The sequence below is a fragment of the Cygnus olor genome, chromosome 11 (genome assembly GCF_009769625.2).
Source record: "Cygnus olor isolate bCygOlo1 chromosome 11, bCygOlo1.pri.v2, whole genome shotgun sequence".
Taxonomy (NCBI): domain Eukaryota; kingdom Metazoa; phylum Chordata; class Aves; order Anseriformes; family Anatidae; genus Cygnus; species Cygnus olor.
In genome coordinates, this window is record NC_049179.1 from 5672547 (window position 1) to 5699764 (window position 27218).

Genomic DNA, 27218 nt, shown 5'->3' on the forward strand with positions numbered 1-27218 from the left:
ACTCTGCTCTCGTGAGACCACACTCACAGTACTGCATTCAGCTCTGGGGCGCCCCCAGCACAAGAAGGACATGAACGTATTAGAACAAGTCCAAAGGAAGACCACAACGATGATCAAAGGCTGGAGCTCCTCTCCTATGAAGACAGGCTGAGAGAGCTGGGGATGTTCAGCCTGGAGAAGAGAAGGCTCCAGGGAAACCTCATCACAGCCTTCCAGTACCTAAAGAGGGCCTACAGGAAAGCAGAAGGTTCTCATTGTCAGGGAATGTAGCTTAAAAAGTTTAACAAGTACTGATTTTCTCAAGTGGAATCTGAGGGGTAACTGTGATCTTCAAATGGGTGAGAGGGAAAAAACCACCTTGAACAAAAACGTTCTTACAATGAAGCTAACCAAACCAGCAGCCTTAGTGACATGCCATCAGAACAACAAAAAACTTGTTCTTGTGAGAGATGCATCTGCATTGACATTTACCTAGGATTCAGATCAGCTTCTGATATGGTGAGGGTTTCTCCGAGATCATAAGTCTACTTTATCTAAACTTCAGTTATGATGAGGACACAAAAAGCAATACACTGTTCCATGTAAGTGATTTGGTTTCTTTTCTTAATAGGTACCTTTCAGAGGTAACTCTGATGCGTTCATCATTAGATGACTGCTGCTCATCCTCTTTTTCCTGGAAGTATTCTTCTACGCACTGCTCTTCAAACTCATACAGTTTTTTTAGCTCTTCATCATTCAGAAATAACTCTGCATAAAACAGAAGAAGGAAATGTGTTTCCTTTTCCTAAACTTCTGTCAGTCAATTTAAATCCAATTTAACAGATTATTTTGGACATATGGATACTGCAGATTCTATGTCTGCACTAAAAGAACAGATGATTTTGTAAACAGGGAATGAGCACTTCACCAAAGATGGCTATAGCCCTGAAGGCAACGTAATGCATTATGACTATTATCTGCTTCTACAACCATCCACTAAGGGCTGTATTTTCTTAGTGACCTTTACCCTTTCTAATAATAGTGCTACATGTTGAACAAAGTCAACAGATTTTATAGGCTGAGACTAGAGCAATCTCTCCCAGTTTGATTGTTCCTTACTTCAAGTATCATCCATAAAGAATGACAGTTAAAGGCAACAGGTAACGTGATATAACATTGTTTTCCAGACATTCTTCAGATAAGAGCTTCAAAAACTTAAAATCACGTAGGAAAATCCAATGGAAACATAAGCTCGTGGGAACATTTTATCCTTTATTCAGATTTGTCTCTTTTTATCTGTAGTGACTGTTACATTTGCTCTTTTTTTCTGCCCTTATTTCCTTTTTTTAAATCAAAAGCATACTGTGCAAAAGATAATTACTTAATTGCAGAGTGTGTTAGTAGAAGAATCCTCACTGTTCTCCTGTGAAATAGCAGGTGTGTAACATGGAGGAAGTGGGTATGCTCTTGGACACATTGCTCACAAAGTTGACACTACAGATGACATTTGAAACTGTAATCCCTTCCTCTCAGTTTCCTATTTCCCCTTTCCATTGTATGAACTTTACTAGAACTTGGTAAAACCAGATTAAGTGGATGCCACATATGCTGAAGTATGTTAAAGAAAGCATTCATTAGCAGCATAGCATCTCGTAATCTTAAGAGCCCAAAGAACTCAATGGCTGTTAACTTCACATCAATTTTTTCCCATACTGTCCTCTGCAAATACACTGGACAGTCAATGTGAACAAAATTAATAGTTCAGCATTTGAAAAGCTACTGCTTTCTGCTAATATGGTGCAAAGAGCTAAATTTAGAGAAGATTCCTTGCGTACTCAGTCCTCTGTCACGCTCATCCTGGTCTCCTTCACGCTTCTTGCAGCGACAGCAGACTCTCTTGATGATTATGTAGAGGTGGCTGAAGATAATCATCGGCGGTGGGAGGACAGGTCTGTCATGGAATGTCATAATCAGCTGGTACCGCTGGAACTTCCAGACTTGGTTGGATATTGATTTTACCTCAAAGAAGGTATTGCTGAAAGGGAACATAGGTACAGTTTCTGTTAGGCCCCTAAGTTTACTTATCATTAAGCAAGAATTAACAGTGGAAAATAAATAAATATATAAATAACAACATGAGGCCACATGACTTGCTTGGTTCACTTCTTAGTTGATGCAACTGAACTTGCTGAACTAATGATGAACTTGAACTCATGATTTTATTACTCCTTTGGAAGGTAGCAGAACAGAAGGTGCTCTGTATCTCTTATGCACCACTCAAAATAGTCATCATCTTAGACTATTTGCTTCTACTGTATAAAGTGCTTTATCTGTCAGTGAAAAGAAACTTACACAATTTATGAATCACATAATTGGTCTTTTGGGGCTTAGTTATAAAGTATTTCTATTAACACATTCCAGTATTTGATATTATACGAAGTATTAAATCCATGAAAGGTATTTTGTATGCTAAACCCAGAAGAATCAGAGTTTTCTTTTAACATGCTAATCAGCTTGACCTACATAAAACACTTCTCAAGTTATCACAAAATGTTCTAAATTCAAACTTTGTTCATTCAGACTTCTGATTTGAAAACACTGTGCATATTCTTTTAAAACACGTTGTTCTTGGAAGCTATGGCTTCATCATTTCTACACCAAAATGGGGTGTGTTATAAAGACATTCTGTTTTGTAATTCAGGGGATATGAAGGAGTAGAAAGTGGACACTGTTCAATCCAGAGACGACAACATTCAGGGTTATAAAATGACAACTATGAGAGAGAAGATTTGGATGTTCTGTGTCTTAGATGAAGCTTTTCAAGCTATTTTAAAATATACTAGGACAGTTCACTTCTATGAGGATGATATTGGCACTCCACTTTTTACTTTTTCATCCAATTCTTTTCTTTCTGTGCTTTAGAAAATTTACCTTCACAAAAACAGTTAAAAAATCTCTTCAAAAACAGAGAATTCTTGAGTACACATAGCTCCTAGTTTCTTTTGGCTAAGCATACATGAGATTACTTACACTGGTAATTGACAATCTGACTTCATTCTGTGTCTCCAGCATAGCAGGAATTCCCCAGCTAGGTCTCACCCCCCTGTAACCATGCTAGGATGGCAGGAGTTAACAGCATGACCTACTTCCCAAACTGCTGATTCCCTGGTCTCTTCAGCCAATAATAGCTATCATTGTAAAATACTTCCCCTTTCCCCTAGCAATGTGACTGGCATTTGAGCACTTTAAAATTCATGACCTTTTAAGCTACATACATCAAATGAAAGACAGGCTTTGTGAGCTGTAGATTTCTGAGCACAAAATGAACTATTTTTGTGGTTGTGATACCCGCCACCTATGCCAGCAAGCCCTGCAACACTGCGTATTTATGGACATCCAAATGGAATCACCTGGTTTTCTCAGTTGGTGTTACGGGAAAACGTTAGTAGCAAGTAGATGTTTCAATTGTTCCTATTTTTTTTAATCCCTAGATGATGATAGGAAAAGCATGCAACATAACTGTTGGCAGAAAGCACAGGCTGTAGAAATGCATTTAGTTTTACTCCAGCAAATTCTAAGTATGGATTTTATGGATTTATGGAATAACATTAAGAATTTGCACAGCTGCATGTTGCTTGTACTGGCCACACATGTAGCCACAGATCTTGGTGATGTGTAGCCATCCTTTCTCTTGGTTCAAGGCAATATACACTCCTGTCATGGGTGGTGTAAGAACTCTGCAAAACCCTCTCTTCTTTTTTTTCCTAAGTTACAAGCAAAGCAAGAAGAAAAAAGAAGCCAGATGATGCAATGATAGTAGAAATGCCTTCTGCTTTTGATGCTTGCATTTTCATTCTGCAGAACTATAGTAGAATCATGTTTGCTAATGGTTGTATGGGCCTTCCATCACATATGTAGCAGGTTTCATGGATTCAGTTTTCATCTTTACTAAGCAATCTTGAGGCCTGACATATTCCATTAGGCGGTGATTGATGATAGCCAGATCCTTGCATACGCACTACTGCAATTGCTGGCAAATTTGTAGTAACCTGTCCTATGCTCTTTCTTTGTATGAACCATTCCAAACATTTGCCAGTCATGTTCATAGAGCAATTAGATTCTGAGTGCAAATGCAAACCCTTGCAAAATCAGTTGATGGACTCCCACAGAAATTTTATCTTGCCAATAAGAAAGTAAAGATAGTACATGATCATTTACATACTTGAAGACAGCAATCAGCAGGTTTACCAGGAGGATATTTGCCACCAAGAGGTAACAGGCCATAATAGCTGGAGTGAGCCAGGCCCCTGGTATGCATGGAGGGAGGCGTTTACCATCCTCATCGTAAAGATTGTCTCCACAAGGAGCTGAATTAAAAACAGGAAAGGTATTTAAATTGCCTGACAATTGAGAAAAGAATTCACATTTATTTAATAATGACACACATATAAAAATTACCAAACTAAATAAATTTTGCCAATTTATTTCCAGTAGAAAGTATGTATAATTTCTATTCCAAAGTCTGCTTCTAACTACACCATACAAAAATAATTTCCTGTAATAGTGAACATGGAAGTGACCTCAAGTTTACTGTGTAATGCAGCTTCCTTTCCAAATGGATTTTTTCCCCCCCCTCACAAAATACATAGACTCTCTGGAGTAAGGGGCTTTTTTTGCAGTTTGGGTAAATGCAGCAAGTTTGTTCTGTCTTTAAGTGCAGAGGCAGCCTATCTCATTTCAAATGCAAGGCTAAACTCTTTTATGAAACCATTTTGTATTAGGTAGAGTGTTTATCAACCACAGGTTCCTTTGCTGAAATCCCTTAATGAATACTAAGTCTGACAATAAGTTCATTACACTTTTAATTTATGCGACTAGGCAAAAACAGCTTTTTAAAGCTTTCTGGAAGTGAAAAAAAAATCCAACGTCCCCTGAAAAATACTTTCAAATATTAGACAACAGTTTATTCTTACTTACTGTGGAAGAAAATAGATATTTAGTCTACGATTAATCCCAACATATTTTACTTGCTTTTCAAAGATCAGACCTACATTTTCCTGTTTATCACAAGGAAAGTATAAAAGGGAAGTCAAATGAATCATAGTATTACTCACATGGATCAATGAAAGTGCTGCTAAAGAAACACTAATATATAGGTAATCAAAGGTAATTATTTATAACATAATATTAATTACAAAAGCTTGGCCAAAACTTCTGATCTGCAACATATATTAACATGTTTTTCCTCTGCTTCTTTTCAAATGAAACTATTTCAGCAGAAAAACAATTCACATGTGAATATTGGGTAAGCCCTGTAATTATGATATCTACTGAATACCTAGGTTCTAGTGAAGAAAAAGATAAATGAACATATTCAGCTAAATGAGATAATCAGCTCTCCACAGAGACTTACGATTGATTTCCATGGCATAGACTGAATGGCATTCCAAAGGAATGAAATAAGAAAGGAGGCAGGGAGAGAAGGAAAGAAAACAATAGAATAATATAAGGAAAACAGAAACCAAGAAAGATGATTGAAAATACAGTTTTGTCACCACAAAAAGATAAGCAACTTAAATGTCGTAACAGTGGAGACATATGGTTAGAAACAATGTATTAGTTAGAACTGCATGGCATTCTGCCATTTCCTTTTCACATTGTGTTCTCCAAATGTTACACAAGGCAACAAATTCATGATATTAAAATAAATCACAAAATGTTGATGGCAGATGATCATGTAAACTTACAAGATATCTCAGGCAACTAACAAAACTGGCAGTCACCACAAACACAAAACAACTCAAAGTTACCACACAAGATCATTCTTTCAGCTATTATGAAATATTTCCTTCTGATTTTTTATTATTATTTTAAGAATCACTCTGGCTTTGAGTCTGCCAGCTGTTTCTGTTGAATAGCTCTGTTTCCATTAATAGCCATGACACTGCTGTTATTAAAGTACAGTATCATTAAAGCCCATTCTAATGGCAGTATGGATACTTGCTCGCCAACCCCTAAATGGTGAGCATAAGAAAAATCACACTATTGAAAGAAACTCGGCCAGTCTTCCCTATTGCTAAAGAATATGTTGCTGTTGAATACCACTGATTTCTTGCCCATGGGCATCTTCTAAATGGAGTGAACTAGACTGAAAAGCTTCCTGGGCTGCATTAGGAGAAGAGTTACCAGCAAGTTGAGGAAGGTAGTTGTTCTCCTCTATTCAGCCCTGGTGAAAGCACATCTGGACTGGTGTGTCAAGTTCCAGGCTCCCCAGTACTGGAAAGTATCCAGCAAAGGGCCACAGAAATGTTTAAGATGACTGGAGCACCTGACAAATGAGGCAAGGCTGGGAACTGGGACAATTTAGTCTGGAGAAGAGAAGGCTCAGGAGAGATCTTACCAAGGTGAGATTACACCCAACAGTGGTGGGGAGTAAAGAAGACAGCCAAACTCTTCTAATACATACTAAAGGAAGCCAGCTCCATGTTTAACCATCTGTACAAATTTTGAATATTAACAAAAAACTACCAGTAATATGACAGCGTCCATCTCCTCTAAGACAGATTTTATTTTAATCTGTGCAGCTTTTGTGTAAGAAATGCTATTTCAACACCCAAAGCTAATCAAGCAGCTTTATTGTTTTGTTTTTCCAAAGATGTAGAAAAGAAAAACATGAGTGATTTATGAAACTGAAAGATTTCTGGAAAGTAGATAGATGTTAGTAAAAATGTATTAGCTCATTGTTTGTGCTGTGAGCTGGAGATAGAAAGGTATGTATAGTTTTGTCTCCTGTATAAGGTATTTATTTTCTTCTTCTTCTGTTGGAATTGTCTATTAGTAAAACATTGGTTCAAAGAAAAGTTTAAGAATGATCTCTGTTGATTCCTGGAAGTAAACAGAACGTTTAATACTGTTATACTCTCTGATAGGTGAGTATTCCAAACTATATCACTCTCACTGTTAACTGAATTGGGACATACAATGAGAGACAGGACATGCAGGCGGGGAACAGAAAGTTCTTAGCCTCCTGAGTTTGTCACAAGAAAACCCTCAAGACAAGAATAATTAATCATACAGACAAAACCACTCTAATTCCAAATTAAAAAAAAAAAAACAAAAAAAAACCACATTAATTTGGATCTGATCATCTGCCTCATAAACAGGAAACAGAATCTTACTATGAATTCTACTCTTACGGTCTATCTGGTCTGCGAACACCTCTCCATAGATCATCCAGTAGGGCATATAGAAGATGTTGCGAGCTAGTCTCCAAGAAGGCTCTTCATCCGGATGCAGGATAGCTTGACGGGCTACTCCAAAACTCATTAGAACAACAAGCATGATCACCACGAAGTAGAGCATGTCAATCATCTGCAGAGAGACCATACAGAGGGGTTCTTATCATCAGAAGCTAGTACAGTGGCATCGGCATGTCTGTTTGCCAACATGCAGTAAAATGATCAAGTCTCAGACATTTTCCTAGATAATCTTCCTGATATTATTCTTTGACTCTAACTACTCCTCATGAACTGAACATAAATAAAAATACAGGAAAAAGTCTGAATTTGTATTTTTAAAAAAGACTTAAAACAGTAAAAGGTTTGTTATTCCTATTCTCTTTTGTATCATGTATCACGGCATTACTATGCTGTGCTTCCAACACAGAGTTTTTCTGTGGTTGCAAAGAGATGACAATCATTGTTGTATCATTTTTCCACAACTGATGGTTTTGTGGATGATTCCTATGTATCAGCAATCTGTTATTGCTATGGCTTTGGGAGGCAGAAGGCAGGCAAAGTGAACAAGCTTTGAAATTGGTTCAAAAAAATTCAAGAAGTACCTCCCTCTTGAATCAAGCAATTATTAGCAAGAGTATTCAATCTCATGTGTGTGCAAAATTTACAAGGAAATTTTTTTCACAGCCCTTATTCAGAGTCCTACACAGATGGAAAAACTTCTTCAGGATTGTTATTTAAAATCAGAATTGAATTTTGTTTCCTACAAAGTTCTGGAATACATAACTTACTAACCATCTTTCCAATCATCATGACGTAAGGTCCCAGATACTTGTTAACACCAAAGATATCTAGTACTCTAATGTACCAGAAAATTATATCAACACAGTAAATCACTCTTCCATAACCCATGTAAGGCTGGTTCTGTAGACGAAGAATTGCTCCTATCATAAATACTGAAATAGCCACCAGGTCAGTAATATTCCAGTATTCCTGGAGCCAAACTTTCACTTTTTGGCTCAGCTTTCCTGGCTCTGACATCAGAATCTAAAATAAAAAATTAACAAAGACATAATTAGGAGAAATGCCAAGCTACATTTCTGAAGTAACAGTCATGAAAAAAGAACAACCTTTTCACATTTAATAGGTAGCTGGGACCCCCTCCCATTGACAGCACAATTTGTCTTAAGCAGCAATATTTTAAGTGCCTAGCTGCAACATTTTCTTTTAATCTTTCTTTCTATTTTGGCTTAATTAAGCCTTTGTTGTTGTTGTTGGAATTTATCAATAACATTCAAACCAGAAGACTTACCCAGTAAGGGGAAGTTTTAGGATATGGGAATGGGTCATAAATGAAACTCTCTCCAGTGATGGGCATTTTGGGACTCTGTGGATAAGACAATCTTCTCTCATGCACGGCTTCTCACATTCTGCATAAGTCAATGCCATTATTACCTCTACAAAAGAGCTTCATTTTGAAGATTATGTGATGTTAGTATCATCAGACTTTACCTCTCTTACTTTCTCTAAAGCCAGTGTCACAATGTAAGAGATGACAATCCATTCCTGGACTGACGGCCACCGTTCCATCCGCACCAAGATGATATAATTAAATAGCATCAAGTAACCCAGGTATGATATCTACAAAAAGGAAATCCTTTATAGAATTTTGTGACATTGATATTAACACATATGAACACATATTTTGAGGCTGTGTGTGACAGATTGAGGTGCTGAAGACTTACTTGTGCAAGGAAAAAGCTTTTCTTTCGTGAAAGAAGTATGCTTGCTACAATGCTCTTGCTACCAGAGCTGTCACGCACAGTGGCAGAGGCCATGGGCCTCCAGCAGATGGATATGATCCAGACAGCTGAATTATCTCATTTGTTGAAATAAGCAGGACAATGCCAAAGCATTTTAAATCAGGCCCTTTGTGCCTGTGGCTTTTTAAATCTACAACAGTGTAATTCCTTTACACTATGAAACCACGTTGAATACTTATATTTGAAATTAAATGGGAATTTTCCTTTTAAATTATTATTACAGGCAGCAGAAAGATCAGTATAGTGCTTTGTGATGATGCGCTGAAACTAAAAACCTACATAATATTATAGCATACTAGATATCAGAAGTCCTAACTTAGAATAAAAAAGAAACCAGTATCTTTCATGCAGGGCACACATGAAATTCATCATCAGCAGCATGAATATTTCTTTCTGTTTTATTAGAGTTTGGCACCAGACAATTCTTGATGCACTAAAGAAAAAATGAGATGGTTGTAGTTTAGATTGCTTTTAATTATTTAAAAAGGAAAAAAGCGTCTATGAAGTCTTAGGGATCTGTGCTTCTGCTGAGGTTGCACTCACCTGAGCCTAACTTGACACAGTGAATGGCAAGCACTCATACTGCAGCATTTCTTGTTGGGTGTTAAAGTGCATTTCAAAGCAGAACAGGATCCAGAGGGCTTTAAAAAGCAAGGGAATCCAGTCTAGCGTGGACTGAGTGACTAGACTATGCAGCTCGCATGGTCTGGCGTATGTTTAGCTAGCCAGAGCCTCCTTCAAAGTGTGTAGGAGCTTTAGAGGATGACAGCATAAGCTACAGTTACTCGTTCTGTTTCACTGTCTAAGCATTTTTCTCTGAATAAAAAGAGTGCTTTACTCATCAGATTCCATGAAAATCACTATTACGTACATATTATGTGGTTATTATTTTTACATTGCAATCCTTTAAGTTTCATAGGCATGAGAAAAACAATCACTGTCAGCTTAATCACCATGACTTACTGTGTAGAACCAAAATTTGACAATAGGTGCATTATAGAACTCATAGATCTTTGTTCCAATTGGAAGGCTGTTTTGTTTTTTATTTCCATTCTCTTCATCTCCTTTTCGGGAGCCTGTATCCACATTTGCATCCTGAAAAAAATGAAGTTGTCAGTTTTCACTGATACATTAAAAACAGTAGCTCTTCTCATTTATAATCCCAGCCAACTGTTAGCTTCAAAACTCCTCCTCTGAGCAACAGACCTCCAGTTGTCTTTTCTTAAAATACAAAATCTCTCAGCTATAGTAAATCTATACAACTATACAGATAATTTACACACCCTGAGAATACAGCCTACATACTTCCAAAACCCTTCACTGATTCTTCACAGAGGCAGTTGTGATTTTAACCTCAGTGACCTACAGCACAGAGAACTTAGAATACTGAGCACTCTTAGAACTTCCTGATAAGCTCCAGTACTGACCACATTTTCGTCCTCTTTTTCTTTGCCTTCTTCATTTTCTCTTGATGTCTGGTAAGAATAATCATCGTAACTGCGAAACTCTAGGAAAAGGATGGTAGGAGGGAAGAGAATCCCCATTATAACCTGTACAACAAGAAAGAATTCAACTCAGACTGCAATACTTGTTTAAACTAATAGTTTTCATAAAAAAGGCTAATCCCATAAAAAATCTTTTCTTTTGCATAGTATTCAAGATACTCTGCTATCCTTAGGCCTACAAAAGTAATAAATATGTAGCACTTAAATATTGTCAATAAGCTATTGTATGAAAAGATGACACTGGAACACTTTCCATCTCTATGAATATACAGCATGTAAAAAAAAATCTGTTCTCCAGAATTAGAGTTGAGCAGAGAAATTCCATGGAATGACATGGTGGCAGTGGGAGGAGGGCTTTAGATTTCTTATTGGACTTTATAGTTACTTTACTCAACCACTGTAATTAGTTTTTAGTAGTTAAAAAACTTGTGAAAGGTAAAGGAAATTTTGTAGATAGTACCTGGAGAATTCTTTTACTGTACAAGAATGCAGAGATACGGAAACACAGGCATGAGTTGCCAAAGTACAGAAAAAGAGTAAAAGAAGAGACGAATGCAGGTAACAAAATTAGAACATTAGCAGGTTGATTAATGCTTTGGAGAAAAGAAGGGAAATCAATGAACAGATTTAGAAATCACCATGATGAAAACTGAAAGGCAGACACAGACCTGAAGATTTTGAATGGCTTTACGTGGCAGATGGGGGAAAGCGGAAAGAAGTTGAAAATGACAGAGGGAGTGCAACGTGTGTGAGCAACCTCAGGAGCATGACCTGGGAAGGGTGGCAAGGCACTCTGACATGGGGGGATTAAGAAAATAAGGAGGTGAGACTGAAGGCGACATCATCATGATGGGCCTTCACGTGGAGGACAGCATCTGCATTATATCATGAAGAAAAGATAATATTCACCTAAAAATGCACAAAAAAACACAACACAAACACTGGTCTGGTCTATTTCCTTAATATTGGCTCACTCATGTTTCTCTTTGTGGCAGCTTCCTCACATTACTACTTTTTTTTTTTTTTCCAAACCCAATAATCAGGAAATATAAAAATCAGTACAAGGGATACAATCATAAAATTGTAGAAGAAAGGAATAAAGATCACATGATTTCACACAATACAATTGCACAGATTTCAATCTTGACTCTGTGTCTTCTGGTACAACACTAATAAGAATCTGTCCAAGTCTGGTTCCTTTTCTCTCTGTCTTCATTGTGTGGACCCATAGAGATCTTTTTGCTTTTATCCAACTAATTTTTAATTTGGGATTCATGTTTTAAATGAACAGATCTCAATATTTATTGAAAGCCACAACTTTGCTCTCAGGTTCCAATCACATTAAGCCTTCTATAGGTCACTGTCATGTCATTTTCCTTTGTCACAGGATAATGTTCCTTAGACTACCTGAGTTTAGAAACAAAAAATAGGATATTCCAAACATGTATGTTCTGAAACCATCTTTAATTAGTAAGCTAATTTGTTCTATGTATACACTATATATAATGTAGTATTATTTGCAACCATATCTTTGAAAGTAAATGCAGAACAGAAATACCTTAAGTCCTGGGTTTTTCCGCATACGTAGTCGCCCCATCCACATATCTGTTAAAAGCATCTGACTGCATGTGTGAGCAATGAAGTCCCTGTGTTTAGCTGCCACAGCCAGTTTCAGGCAGGTAGAATTACTCCAATTTTTCAGTTCATAGGTCAGTAGTTTCATGGCAATCTGCTCATCATGTTTGTAGGACTGATCCAATAGCTCAACTGCCAGCTGGCCAAAATCTCTGGAAGATGCAAGGTATGTGTAGTGAAGTTTGATTTAGCAATCAGCATTTGCTTGCATTTGGGATTTTCATTCTATTCATATAGGGTTCCATCTTCCCATACACAAAGACAAGAACAACCGAGTCTCGAACTTGATTTGGGACAGTCTACAAAAACTCCAATCAAATTTTTAGTGTCTGCAGACTATTGGTATAAGCTTATACCAATAACATCTTTAGACCAGTTTAACTATATAATCAGATACCCCTTAATTTATGCGATCATATCTTGAAAATAACATTGTGAAATAAAACTAGCTGGTTTACAGAGAAAGAAGCTGAAGAAAGAATGTGTGCCATCAGAAAAAATGCAAGTCTTCTCCTTGCTAGCGCTGCCTTCGGACTCTCAGAACAAATTTTGGCTTTTTTACTGTTGATATCTAGGCTCCAAGTCACATTCAATGAACCTACAGTCTAGAAATTAATTGTACTCTACTAAAAATCTAGCTTTTCAGCAGGTCCAACAACCCCCTCTTATCAGGTAGAGGCATACTTTGCACCAGGTCTACTAACTTTGAGTTGTTGTCCAGATCCTGAGAGATGTCATCCACTAGTTCACTCTCAGAAGACTCATGAGCCATAGATTTGTAAAGCTTACAGGCAACAAGTGCCTTGGCCATGGTTTCCTCTCCTCGTTGCCAAAGGAAGAGTGCCATCTTTTGCCGTTTCATCAGCACGGCCCATATCATAAGTTCATGAAATGGATACTGAAAGCGGCTGACTTCTGGGTCATCCACATCAATATCGATCTCTTCCTCCTTTTTCTTCTTCTTCTTCTTTCCTTTTGTGGGAGGCTCATCATCCTGAGAAGAAAAAAAGAGAAATTCTTCCCATCAATCTTTAACAGCTAATCTGACAATGGCACCATGCACAGGACGCATATTGAGAGGATATGGTATTATTACTTTTTTTTTTTCTTTTTGCTGAAGCAAATGATAAAAAAAAACTATGAAGAACATGTGAAAGAGCATGCACTGGGCTAGCACACACATTAATATTTTATTCAGAGAACCAGTTCTTGCATGCTTAACTACAAGTCACCATTCTGGATAAGTACAGTAGAATCCTATTGTTCTGAAGCCATCACTTTACACTGCATTGTAAGTGGATCTCTACCACATGTGTAATTGCACCAGTTGATTTGCAGTGAATTAATATTTAATACATTCTACTGCAGTGTAAATGGAGCTTTAGCAAACCTGAATTCACTGTGAACGTTCCACTCTAAGTTTTTATTTGATATGTCTATATCTATTCCGGAAGAACAGTGCTGCATATCTTACAGGTATCAAAGCAGTCTGCAGATACAGGTGGAGAGAGTGGTTAACATGCAAACAGAAAAGACAGGCAGATAGTGTCCTTAAGAACAGCAAGATACTAAAGGGAGTGTTCACCTTTGAATAAGCAATCTCCTCTTATGTATGCTGGGCAAACGGAAGGTTTAAGTATCCCGTTTCTTAAAGGGATAGAGAGGATAGGCCATTACTACAGGAACCAACATGGAAGTAACTGAAGGGAAGTACTGACAATGAAGCAGGATCCTGAAGGGAGAAAAGCCATGATTGGGTAAATTAAGGTTTAAATAATGTAGGAAGAACATTGCATTTATAGGTGTAGACAGAGATTATCGTCATTGTAGGCCTTGACTCCAACCTCAGAATAGGATTGCAAGTAAAAGCAATTACCATCCTACAGAATCAATTTCTGTTCATATAAGCAGTCTCAGCCTAAAGCACTACTTTATGACAATTATAAACTTAAACCCAAATTCAGGGTTCAGCCTTACACCCCAGGTTTCCAAAAAACCCTCTTCAGTTCAACAATCAAGCATGCATTTCTTTTTCAGTGGTTCTAAAAACTGCAAGTGGTGACCTTGGTCTCTTACAGAAAATTTAGGGGTCCTTAACTGCATGAATAAATTGCACATGAATAAATTGTAGAGCATCTTTGAAGCACAAAGCATAAAATCTCAAATGGAGGAACAAAAAATCAGGTACTCCTCACGCTCTGAAAGGCAAATTAAAACAAAAACCCTGGGTAGGAAAGAAAGTGCCAAGGAGCCTAAACTTCTTGTTTTAAAGCTGCTAACACTGGAAGTGAAAATAAAAATCGGAGATGCATGAAATTACTGACCACTTCAGTAGAAGAAAAGTTAATTTTTCATTTCAACATTTTCTTTTAGAAAGAGGGAGTGAGCTACACCCACTATCAAGTGCAGAGAACACTTCAGTTTGTGCCACATAAACCACTTCCCACTGAAAGAGGAAAAATCAAAATTTGCATTTGGAGAAGCATTAAGTAACCTAGATGTGATCAAAACTGATCAAACAAGGCTGCACCTCTGAGTGGCTGAGCTTTTGGCTTTGATCCATCAGAAAATATGAAGTTGAGCACAGAAATTAAATTCAGCTTGAACTTTTCTTTGTGGAGAAGAAAGCTGCTTATCTGCTGGGGGAAACAGAGGCTTTCGTGTGCGGGTAGAGTTCACATCAAATATAACACTAGCAAAATGTACATATATAGTGTTCAAATACTATCACAGCACTAATAAAGGCATACGTCATAGAGAAATGTCCTTAGCCTCTTTAGGTAAATGCTCTCCTGCTATGTATAAATACATTTTTCAGAAACAAAAGCAACTGCCTCCAGAACAGGGTGCACATTTAGGCATCATCCCAGACTTGATCCTGATCAACTCAAAATTTCTGCAGACTGACAGGTAATTGAGGCAGGTTTTGGACTGAAATTCTGGTTCAGTTCCATCTCATATTTTCAAAACATGGTGTCATCAATGGTAGCAAGGATCTTTTATAGTGGAAGACAGCACTTAACATGCCATAACACCTTGTTTTCTCAATCCACTTAAATGCTTTGTCTATGATATAACCTCATTTGTGCTTTAATTGTTACTTCACGGTTTAAAGAGATTTGACTATAAGCAGCACTGTTGGACTACACTCTCTCTTCAACATCATTGGTGTTCACATCTGAATGATTTAATCTACAGTACATTCCAGCATGAAACGTGTTATCACATAATAATGCTGAAACTGCCTGTGGATTACCATGCAAAGCTTTAAGCAGCTCTCAAGACCCTACCCATAAAAAAGTCAGAAGTATTTCAGAGGCTGTTTGCAAAACACAAGATCCTCTCTAGTTACAATTTACTTTAAGCCACAATAATAGTGAAAAAGCTAAGAGCAAGAGCAGATTTGTACCAAGAAATGCACTGATAAAACCAGTATTTTACAATAAATCCAACTTACCTCCATCCCTAGTAGTTTAAGAGCTTTCGGCTGAATATTAAGATAGAAAAGAAAGTTAGTTAGATGGGAGGCAAAATTCAAAGACCAAAAAATACCAAGGAAAAACACATTTTCATTAGAATTACTCTTCTAAATAATTGTATCAATAACGGTGCAATTAATTAATCTCCCACTTAATTGTATTTGCAGGAAGGCAATGGATTAGAAAATGTTTTCCATCCTGCACCCAAGTGAAATCTTTTGATTCAGACAAAATAGTTAAATATAATTCAATAACTGACTACTTTGAGAATTAAAATCATAATATGTTCATGTTCACAAAAAAAAAATGAGTCTAAGCAGACAAAGGGTAATGAACTGACAGGAACAGTTAAAAAAAAAAAAAAACAGGTCTTCAAACCTCTCATATTTTCCCATAAAAATATTACCTCTGTTGTATTATGAAATCTCTGCTTTACATTTTCTGTAAAAGGTTTATTTGTAAGTTCAATCAGATAGTACTACACAATATATATATACACTATATCTTGGCTACGGAATAGTTTACTTGGGGTATGAGTGGCCTTCTGACCATCTGAAGCAATTGCTTTTTGTAATTAGGTTAGGAAGCTTCACTTGATCTTCAAACCTGAACCAAACAAACAAATAAGTTAACAAAAATAATTATTCTACTTGCTCAGAACAGAATTTTTAACAAAGCAAGGCCTGTGCTTGATATTCTCAAAATTGATCCATAACTACAAAATGCTTTACTGAGACTATAGTGGTTTCTGCAGGATAAGATTTATGCTCAGAGCAGTTCCTTAGAGGACTCATTTAATTACTTGGCAAATAGACCTGAAAGTTTATTTTATACAGTTTACAGTTCAAACTAAAAGGTCAAGCTACAGCTTAAAGTAGGAATAAGTACACATGCAGACAGGACAGATAGAAATCCTTGGATTGTAAACTACTAAAATAAGAGGAAATTTACCTTCAGGTCAATGTATTTACCACCTTTTGGGCCTTCCTAACCTTTAACATGGATGTGTTACAGGATCCTTATATAGCTTCACTATCAGAGTTTCAACATCAGTCTTATAGCATTTCTTTAGCATTGGACATGCAACGTTTCACAACGATAAAGGAACAAAGTACTACCTATTTTTACCATCAGCATGATGGCCACATCCAGAATTAACTCATTCTTACCCTTTTGGTCCAAATAAATTATTATAAAGAGTCCGAAAACTTTTCGAGTATAGTTGCAGCGATAAGCTCCACCCATGAGATATTCAAGTACAAGACCAATATCTATTAGGCTGATATGATAATCTGGTGGAAGATTTCCCTACCAAAAACAAGCAAAATAAAAAACAAAACAAAATAAGGACTTGGGATAAGAAAAGATAATGTACATTAAATTGCCTGACTAGATATATTGTTTCATGTTTATACTGGTACAGTGGTAATATTTATAGCCACTGGTGTCAATCTCTCAATATTTGTACAAAATTAATGATAACCAATTCACATCATGAAAATTTTGGGGGCCAGATTTTTTTTTTCTGGCAGTATTTATAGTTGAGGACAAATTTTTATTTGTGATTTACTTGTACAACATGTCAGTGTCCATATAAGCACAAGTTGTTTGCAAGAGTTAAACTGGTGAATTTAAATAACTTTGTACTGATCATTATTAATCCAGTATAAAAGCATGACTCACTTATTTTCATAGTGAATATCAGGTATACGCTATATCTTATAGAAACTTGTATTTTGATGTAATATTATCTACAGAGTTGACTACAATGCAGAATGATTTAGATTAATATGTAGCCCAGAATCAAAGAAAAAGACTATAATTTCCACCATCACACTTAGTTGTATTAATTCTCCTAGAACCATGAGCTGAAAACTTTACTTAGTTGCTCAAACTACATCCTACAACATTAAATGCTTCTACAACACCACTGAGTAGCTGCTACAATGAAAGAACTATAACCTAAGCAAACACATCACCTCCATGTTAACCCAACTGAATCCCCGAGACTGTCGCTGAATGAGTGAGCCATGAAAATGCAATGAGAAGGAGAGACAGACAGAAAGCAGAATGCAGAAGAGCATTAGTGACACTCAAAAAGACAAACACTGAATGAGATAAAGTAAACTATGAAGTAGATCACTACAAATTACACATTAAGCCAGTACTGCATAATTCCCACTCTCAAGCCTCCCCAGGATAAATGGGAGTTTTCCTTCCAAATAGGAAGACCATTCATTGTAGTTACATTTTACTGAATAAAAACTCCAAAATCTCAAAGAGAGTAAATATGTAACAACAGATTTTATAATTACCCTGTTAATGAACTAATTCATATGTAACGGAAACAATTAACATATTTAGGACTTGTAGCACTTAGAACAGATTTTCTCCCAAGGACTGCCTGGGAGAAAAGTAACTGAATAACATACAGGGAAACAAACAAAAGGGAAGAAATTATGTTCTGGGAAGTGGGGCTTCCAGTAAACTTAGCAAGCCTTTCCTTTCACTCCTCCTTTGTAACACTGCACTGGGAGCTTCTTGTGGAGAAGAAACAGTATCAAAATCTCAAATGATACAATATTAGGAGCTTTACTTTCCTCTCCATTGTTTTTAAATTACTAGTAGTGCAATACAGCCATATCCAAATTAGACTGACACCATTATTTGCCCCAAGAAATTATCTGACTTTCCTTAACAGCTACCATCTCAATTTTACATGTCTGTTTTCCCCCATGCTGTGCTTGCTTTTACAGTTGACTCATATTGTTAATGTAATCATGCAAACGTAGTGCAGCTGTTAGGCTTACCTTTTCACATCTCTAACTAGCAAATGCAGCGTATTTGGAGGGCCCAGTCTCTGAAACAAAAATTATTCACTGTCCATTAGAGCTTCAATAATTCATATTTTTCACAAATACAAATAGGCCTGTAGGAAGAACTTTAGGCAAGTATGTGCCATCACATTTAACAGGGGTGAAAAGAAGGAACTGGGCTACAGTGACAAACACAGTATTAATCAAGAGTTGTATAGTCCCTTTCTTATAATGCTTTATGTGGTAGTTCAACGATCTTGATTCAAGTCACAGCATTTTTGGTACTGTCTGAACTTATGCTTTCCAGCAGGAGCCATAAGGGATTAGAGAACTAGACTTAAGTTATATGTTGTATGACTGCTGCCCTGGACTACCTGCCACTTAAACGACAGCTAGAAAAACACTCTAGAAGTAGTCATGTTCTTGAAGAATTTGCTGCAGTTTGGGCAGGGGAGAATATAAATAAAGAAGCATGATGTCCTACAGTTTGGGGAAAAACGTTTTGTTTTTCTTGGCCACAAAGAAAAATGGTACTGACTTATTGGTTCTTTAAATGTTCTCAACATGCATTTTAAACACGTCATTACATAACAAAGTATAACAGCTTCTAAAAGCTGCTACAAGCTCAGTCATCAGGAATGTACATATGTAGGGAAACATCAGGACACTGTGTAATAGCAATGGCTCCCTCTACTGCTATCCAACTTCTCTGGACTGTTACGGCTCAGCTTTTTAGAGATCAGTTTTTGAAGCATATATCAGAAGGAGAAGAAGAAAAAGGACATCCCTATACAGTAGCAAAGATATCACATGGCATTTTGTTACTTCTGCTCACTCACAGTATTATAAAGTTCTTCCAGTCGAGGAATAGTGAGGAAGTGTTGCATGTTAACTCCATTCTCAATGAGTAGTTTCACGAAGTCCACTCGATCCAGAACCAGTGCATCCAGCATAGCCTGCTCCAGAGAATTTACCTGAATTGCAGAATGGAGAACATGTGACTACACAAGCACAGATGATGTGGTTGGCCAACAACCACAAACATTTTCGTTACTTAGGAGATCCCCAAGTTCCCAAATACATTGATTAATCTCTAAGTGAGAAGGAATTTAGAAAATGACATTTTACCCTTGTGCAAGTCAATGCAAATGGTATAGCTTACAGGTGACTTTTTGAGAGACAAGAAAGCAGTGAAACAAACCTTCAGCAAATAAGACTATAGCTTTCCAGTCATCTAATTTAGTATTTTTATCTAAACCAGGCTTGCCATACTGGATATTATGGGAAAGACAGATTTAATTGCTTAACATGGTAGGAAGAAGTTAAAATAAAAAAATAAAATGATACTATATACATTTAATAAGAGGTTGACATAATTTACCTGGTAACTCACTTATGTATCATCTACTCACTGTCACTCACAGAGAAAAGGCAACATATAATGCCTGAGAGGCTCAAATCATTCAGGAAGAAGTATTTCCTTTTCCTTCAGCAACTCAACTTTTGGCTTTGGAAAATGGTCAGAAAGTCTAATAGATCTTCTCTTAGTATGGTCTAAAGGCTTAGAACCCATTGGGAGAGGGGAAAAGCCCTTGAGCAGCAATCCTTTAGACACATGAACTTGAATTTAGACAACTAAATGCTTTAACCTACTGCAAATGGAAAATGAAGCACTTAGAAAAGTCAATGTTTAAGCTGCCTTCATTTTATAAATAATGTATACAAAGGAGGATGAAGATGTTCACTGATGTCCTCATTTCCTTCTGACAAGTGCAGGGAAGATGATTCAGCAGACAGGCACTGACTTGTACTGTTGTGGTGTGGCTGCATGTAGTGCACACTGGATGAGAAATGTTCCTGTCTCCAAGATTGAACAGCACCCCTGCACAATTTTATTGCTGATCCTACAGAAACATGCAAATGAGTGTTCTGTAGAATAAAAATGTTTATTTGCTGAATAGAATATTTTATTTAGAATAAAAATGTTATTTGTTTATTTCTTTGTTCCTGAGAATGGCTTAAGTACTTTAAAAACTAGTAGTTTGGATTATTCAGTCTCTCATACAGTTTTACAAAAGGGTAAGTCCCACCTGCGTACAATAATAGAAAGGCATACAAAGAGGTAAAAAAAAAAAAAAAACTCTTGAACAGTTTTAATACAAATACTTCCACCTCACCCAGTTCAGGAGTTCAAGCTTTCTTGGATCTGTTTCTTCTTCTGGCTCTTCTTTTGCTTTTCCTCCTTTTTTCTTCCCTCTTCCTTTCCCCCTGGCTGCTTTAGTCTGAGCTGCTGGAGATTTCTTTTCCTTCTCAGGGGCTGTACCCTCAGTAGCTGTAAGGCTTCCTAAAGGCTGTATTTAATAATGCACAATTATTAGAAATCTAATTGATCGTACAGTGATTATGTCACTGAATACACTCCTATTGAACTCGCTTGCCAGTCACCTCTTTTTCCTACGCAGTCAACTTAAAATTATTTCCTTAACTACAAAGAACTTTTGCTTTACCTTTTTTATTAAAAACTATTATCTCTAATGCAGTCAATAACACTGCAAGTCAAAGTAGTGAAGTAGATAGCCTGTGGTGGGATTTAACATGGAAGATTTCTCTCTCAAAACAAAATCAGTGTGAGGGGACTGGGAATAGACAGTACTCAATCAGGGGACGCTTCAGCTTCTTTGCTCTCGTGTAAAGTTTTAGTTTTTGAAATAAATAGCAGCAAGCAGGTAGGAGCTGGATAGAAAGACAACAAAGATGTTGCATAATGCCAAAAAGTATCCATACTGCAGAGGCTGAAAAGGGGATGAAAGAAAGTCCCTAACTAGTTAATTTATGTTCTGCAAACAATATTCATGCTTATGTCTTTTCAGACACGTCTACTCTCTGCTAATGCCTTCCTCTTTCCAACCTACCTACCCAAGACAGGGAGGGACACGTGCAAGTATTTTGACACTACTTGTCTGTGACTTGGAGGCTTAAATTGCTCTAGCTAATGCTTAGGTTACATACCTCCATGTACATGAAAACCATGAAAACCAGAGTAAAACATCCGTGCTGTGCAGAGAAAACTAGAAAACAAAGCCTATTTTTTTGTTGCTGTTGCTTTTTAACAAGGCTTGTTTCCTGTGTTTTTGTTCATCTTAAAAAATCTTCTCTGCCTGGCTACCATGAAACCATTTGTGAGCATGGATAAAATTGCATCTGCCACCTCACAGCATACAAAAGCTGAATCTTCATGACTGAAAGCAATCTTCATGAATTAGAAATTACAATGCATCAAAATTGGCTAGCAGTTTCCACAAATTGTTGCACAGTATGATTATGAAATAGGACAAACAATAACTGGATTCAGTTCCTAGATGGTATTTCTGAATCTAAGTGCAATAATTGGGAGATTGGGGGCATTCCCTCCAAAAAATGTTTTATAGTAATAACACTTTATAATATTTAGGATCATTAAATCTTCTCTGTATAAGCATTTAATGAACCTTGAACGCTAGAAACAACACATTACCATAAGTAAAGGAATAAAACAGCATGTACAGTTAGAACTTTAATGATACAGGCTTCTACATTAAATAAACGTCAACATTATATATAGCATCCACATGAATAGTGTTCCTTTGAGAACCATTTTATTGTATAGTTTCCAGAAAGACATCTAATTAACAAACAACCACCTTGTACTTCACTCTGTCTCTCTCTTTCATGCTAGTTTCCTCATGACACTTTATAGTAATTCGATAAAAGATGGTTCAAGCAGTAGAGTAAAAAGCATCAATACAGTGCAACATAAAAGTGGCTTAAATAGAGAATTTTAGTTATACCAATAAACAAAGGCACTGCACTGATTCACCATTGACTTCAACCGGTGCAGCACCAGTTCTAATACTTTGAGAGAGAAAATTCCATTTCAGGACCTAAAGTTTTACTAAGGATCTGCTTCTTAGTTCATTTGGCACAGCACTGCCTACCAGAGGCCTGTTTTCAGCAATGATTTCGTTTGGTCATCAGCATTAATCCAAATTGTGATTTTCACAGCTGTTAATGAAGTGAGACACACAATTCCTTCTAAGCAGCTCCATGAATTTCAGCTTTGCTGCATACTCTAACAGTTAGTTGGGGACTCTAACAACTGCTAGCACATATCACTGAGACAGTCTGAAGTCCAGAAAATGTTTTTTTTTTTTTTTTTCTTTTCTTTCAAATCTCGCATGGAATCTAGTTTAAGGTTATTCTTCTGCTTGTTAGGAAATTGTTTTTCTTTTTTTCACAGAGCTTAAATTATTTCTATTTTATTCAAGTGGCAATGCAAAGAAGTTTCAAAACAAACAGATGATTCTTAATGAATGAGATATCTTACATCAGCATCAGCTTGTCATAACCAGAATTCAATACTCTTCCTCCTGCCAATAAAATCCAGGGAGTGAATATGTGGCCACTTATTTTCAATTGTTAGCAAATAAGGTTAATGGTTGGACTTAATGATCTTAGAGGTCTTTTCCAACCTAAATGATTCTATGATTTTATGATAAATAATATGGTGAGGAAAACTTTGTCTTACTGGCCAGTGGTGTCCGAAGACGAAGATTTGGCTGCGTGCAATGTCAACACGATTCCAGGCCAAAGCCAAGCTAAGCTGGTCTGGAGCAGATGCATTCGTACCTAAAGAGAAACACACACCAATATTTGGTATTTCATGCACAATGAAACAAGGATGGATAACATTCTGCAATTCACTTCCCCAAGAATTAGAAAACGACAGGCCTGACTCCATAGCCTATTACCATAAGAATGATTCTACTAGAAAGTAGTAGATGCATCAAACCAATTTATAACATCTTCCATTTGACCCCATAATCCTAATTTCAAAAGGATTAACCAGACCATCTCCCTATTTCCCTTACAGCTCCCATTTTGACTTTATATTTTGTTGCTAAAGATAGACATTAAACTCTTCTAATAGACTCCTCCTCTCAGCTCCACTGGCTGATGCTGTATATATGAGTAAAATAATTCCTCTCTTTTATCTTTTACTTAGCATTAGGGACACCAGTGTTCCCATATTGAGACTGTTATCAACTACTATAAATATGCAGACAGAAAACAGATGATGTTTCTGCAAACATAACAGGCTCAAAATAAATTGGGAGCTAATCCTAAATTTGCCCTAAGGCTTAAAGAGCACAATCTGAGGTCTGAAAAAATCCACATTGTCTTTTAATCTTCCCACCATTTCTTCTAGCTTTATAAATCTATGACAGAATTGCAATAGGATGTGTTGAAATATCAATACAGCTGTTGCAGCATTCCCATTCCAGGCCTTCAGGTGAGGGAAGCCACAAAAAAATTTCTATCTAGATTTTATACTTTGAGCTAATCTGAATTTTAAGTCAAGGATTTTCAAGTTAGTACTTTGAGCCCAAGCTAATAAATCAGACTTCAATATTAAGAGTGAACCTCAGGCAGTGTATAGGACTTTCTTTAGGGGATCAAATTGTGCATCCTTCCTTGCAAAACCCACCTTTGAGGAGAGCAGTTAAGATAGACATCTCAATGTCCTGTTGCCCTTCAGACCCCATACGGAACACAGTGATCTAAAGGACAGCATTAAACCAAACACATAGAATTACAACATATGGAAGAGAGACACTAAACATGTAAATACAAAAAAAAGAGCAGAATGCTGAAGCTTTATTATTTTCTAAGGCTTGAAAATTTTCAAAATATACAGTTCCACTCATTTTTTCTTTGAAATTGCAATTTTACAGAAACAGTGAATTAAACTTTTCAATAAAGTTATTGTAAAAAATCCTTATATTGGTAAATGTGGCAAGCATGATGAAATTCTTCACCAAATCCCTGAATTTTCACAAGTGGAGACAAAACTGTCATACTGAACTGATCATTTTCTGAAAGTTCTACTACTTTCCAGTAGTACTGGAAATGCCAGCTTGGAAATGGGAACACTACTTACCTGAGAAAACTACCATAGCATTAATTTTATTGAGTATAATACTCAAGTATTTCTGAGTTCTGTGATATGCTGCACATTGACAAACAAAAATCCAGAAACAACTAATAAGAAAAAGCAATTATTTCTAGTCATGTTTGCTTAGTTGAGTCCATTACAGTTCACTGCCTTTAAAAACAGTAATTCATATAAAACTTAGCCATTGAAGGAACTAAATATTAAATGATCAGAAATACAGAAGCAGAATAACCTAATATTCTATGTTAATTAAATTAATTCTAAATACAAGCAAAAAGTAAAATATCCTTCATTTTCAAAAACATTGGTTCATAGTAGATGCCAGTATTAAATACTGGGAATGGCAATCTTCTTGAAAGCTTGAATAGATTTGGCACGCACACGAAGATAAATGTTTGCCACAGTGACATCAGGAGAGAAAAGAACTAAAGGAAAAGTTATATTAATGAACAAAAAAATAGACAATATTATCAAGTGTAAATCATAAGCCTGCTTCAGTCGGTGTCTGAATTTTGCTGAGTAGAACAGGCCTGCTCTGATGAACATTTTAAAATTTGAAGCAGTTTGGCTAAGGCAGCTATTGGCTCTCCTTTCTCAATCAACTCCTCTAAGAAGGCTGACTCTTACAGTCAGCTTAGCATAATCATGCTTACTACCAATGTGACTTCTGATGAAGGCATAAGTAGAGAAGCAATCTTGGCACCATATAAATATAAATATATCAATAGTATATTTACATTACTCAGACAATCTAAAGACTTCATATTTGGAGCCCTGAAGAAAGACTTTATATAATAATCATCTGAGCTAATCAATACTAATCAAACTTCTGAATGCATAAGTAAAATATGAACAGATGGGCGTCTATTTGATTGTAGCATAGAGTTACATTACTAAAATACAGTATTTGTCATATTCTAATCCAAGTGGCATTTGCAGCTGGAAAAATCCTTAGATCCTTAGAGAATTTAGTTTTGACAAAGGTATTTAAATGTATCCTGCAAAATTGCATGATCTGGCTTTTATGAACCCAAGAATTAAGTAGTATCAAAATATGATCAAAATCAAGGAACAGAGATAAAACTCAAATGGACCTTCTCTTCTTGAAAAATTCCCCCCATGCTGAATACAGCATCAGTTGTAATGAACCTTGGTGAGAAAAGCATTGGGGAGAATGGGGGAAGAAGGGAAGCACAATTAGAACAGACTGCTATGACACTGTACAGGATATGGGAAATCACTTGTTGGCATTTAAGAGTTTTGTTACCTTGAAATGTATAGATATCTAAGCAAGTATCCCTTGGCAGCTGAAATGAACATTACAAAGAAAAGCTGGAGAGCATGAGACAATACCAAGCATAATCTCATGAGAAATGACAACTTTATGAAGAGAACGGAGAACATGAAACCAGTAGAAAGTCTGCAATGAACCTGGTGATTGCTTGATACAAATTCCCACCCCAATCCTATGTCATTTCAGTTGTCATAGAACAGCTTCCTGAAAGGGGTCAAGAATGGCTTTGTAGATTAATCCTGAGAGAACCTGATCGTGTTTTTTTCATGTGTTTCTTGACTCAGCTAACAGACACCCCACTGAAAAGACTATGAACTATAAGGAATGCTGCATTCAGTTTACTGGTTTATTGAAAATTGTAAAGAAAAAAATTCACATTATCTTTAGGGACAGTATTAAACTTGGAAAGACATGAGTTAATGGTTTGTCTCTGAGCTGACCAGAGATAGAAAGCATGGGCTCCGTGGAAGGAAAACCTACTTAGATATAAGGGAGAATGAAATACCATTTCCCAAAGAAGTTAGAAAAATCTCTATTTTCTCAGCTTCATGAGAAAAGTTATATTAATTAATTCTAATATTTTCTTTATAGTTGCTTGTGCTATAGGCATCACTCCTCAGTGACAGAATTAGGCATCTCAAAGAATAAAACTGCCCCACATTTCATGCTTAAATTCAATAGCAGGTTGTTTGTCTGATTCCTGAAACATCCAAGTCTGAGAAGGCTGTGGTAATTCTCTCCTGTTTCTATCCATAGAAATATGCAACTTTTTTTTTAAAAAAAAAAAGAAAAAAAAAGATAAAAATACCAGCTATACCAGTTCCAGTTGTAATAAAAAAAAAAACCATTATACTATTCACGTGCCATTAAAGCACTTGCTTAAGGTTTGTGTAAAGGCATGAAATGGAATTCTACCAGGACTCAAGGGAGAGGTCATATTGACATTTATTCATCAATTAGTCAAAGGAAAACACTCAAAGACTCACTTCACCTGTAAAGGCACAGGCACAGTGAACACCATTTCAAGGCACTGTTCACAGATGACAGATATGAATACTGAAGATTTTCTTTTCCTGAGTGCACTTTTTTTCCGCAGCTGGGTTACTGGCAGGAGTCTGAGTGGTACAGTACATAGAACAGGCCTGCAGCAAACCAGGATCGAGCACAGCTGGGATCTTCCGGAACACTTCATGTTTCAATTTCTTTTAAAGACTCGAATAGCCCATTTTATTGTCATGAAATGCTTCTAGAAAGTAACTACAGTAGAGGACCAAAGCTGTGCTGATGTACCCTGAATGCTTATTGCTCCTAGGAATCCTTTTTTCAATGATCTTTCCTCTACTTTCTGAAGTTGATGCTTTTTTAATGCATTTATCTAAGTGTCTTAGTCTGCCTTTTGGAAGTCTATACTTGGTCTCATAGAAAACGACTCCTATCACCTCACACAGGAGAAGAATCTG

The 27218-nt window shown here is 36.6% G+C and overlaps 1 protein-coding gene across 1 annotated transcript in view; it reads right to left on the reverse strand.

Annotated features, from left to right (window-relative positions):
- The window catches only part of TRPM1 (transient receptor potential cation channel subfamily M member 1), a 130066-nt gene that overhangs the window by 6015 nt on the left and 96833 nt on the right, over positions 1-27218 (reverse strand). The window contains 18 exon segments of the mRNA XM_040570318.1: positions 615-747; positions 1815-2014; positions 4202-4346; positions 7158-7350; positions 8010-8261; positions 8727-8855; positions 10001-10132; positions 10465-10587; positions 12101-12329; positions 12882-13171; positions 15635-15664; positions 16816-16865; positions 16868-16964; positions 18466-18516; positions 19312-19446; positions 20650-20823; positions 23037-23137; positions 23997-24069. Coding sequence (XP_040426252.1) covers positions 615-747; positions 1815-2014; positions 4202-4346; positions 7158-7350; positions 8010-8261; positions 8727-8855; positions 10001-10132; positions 10465-10587; positions 12101-12329; positions 12882-13171; positions 15635-15664; positions 16816-16865; positions 16868-16964; positions 18466-18516; positions 19312-19446; positions 20650-20823; positions 23037-23137; positions 23997-24069 — 2537 coding nt within the window.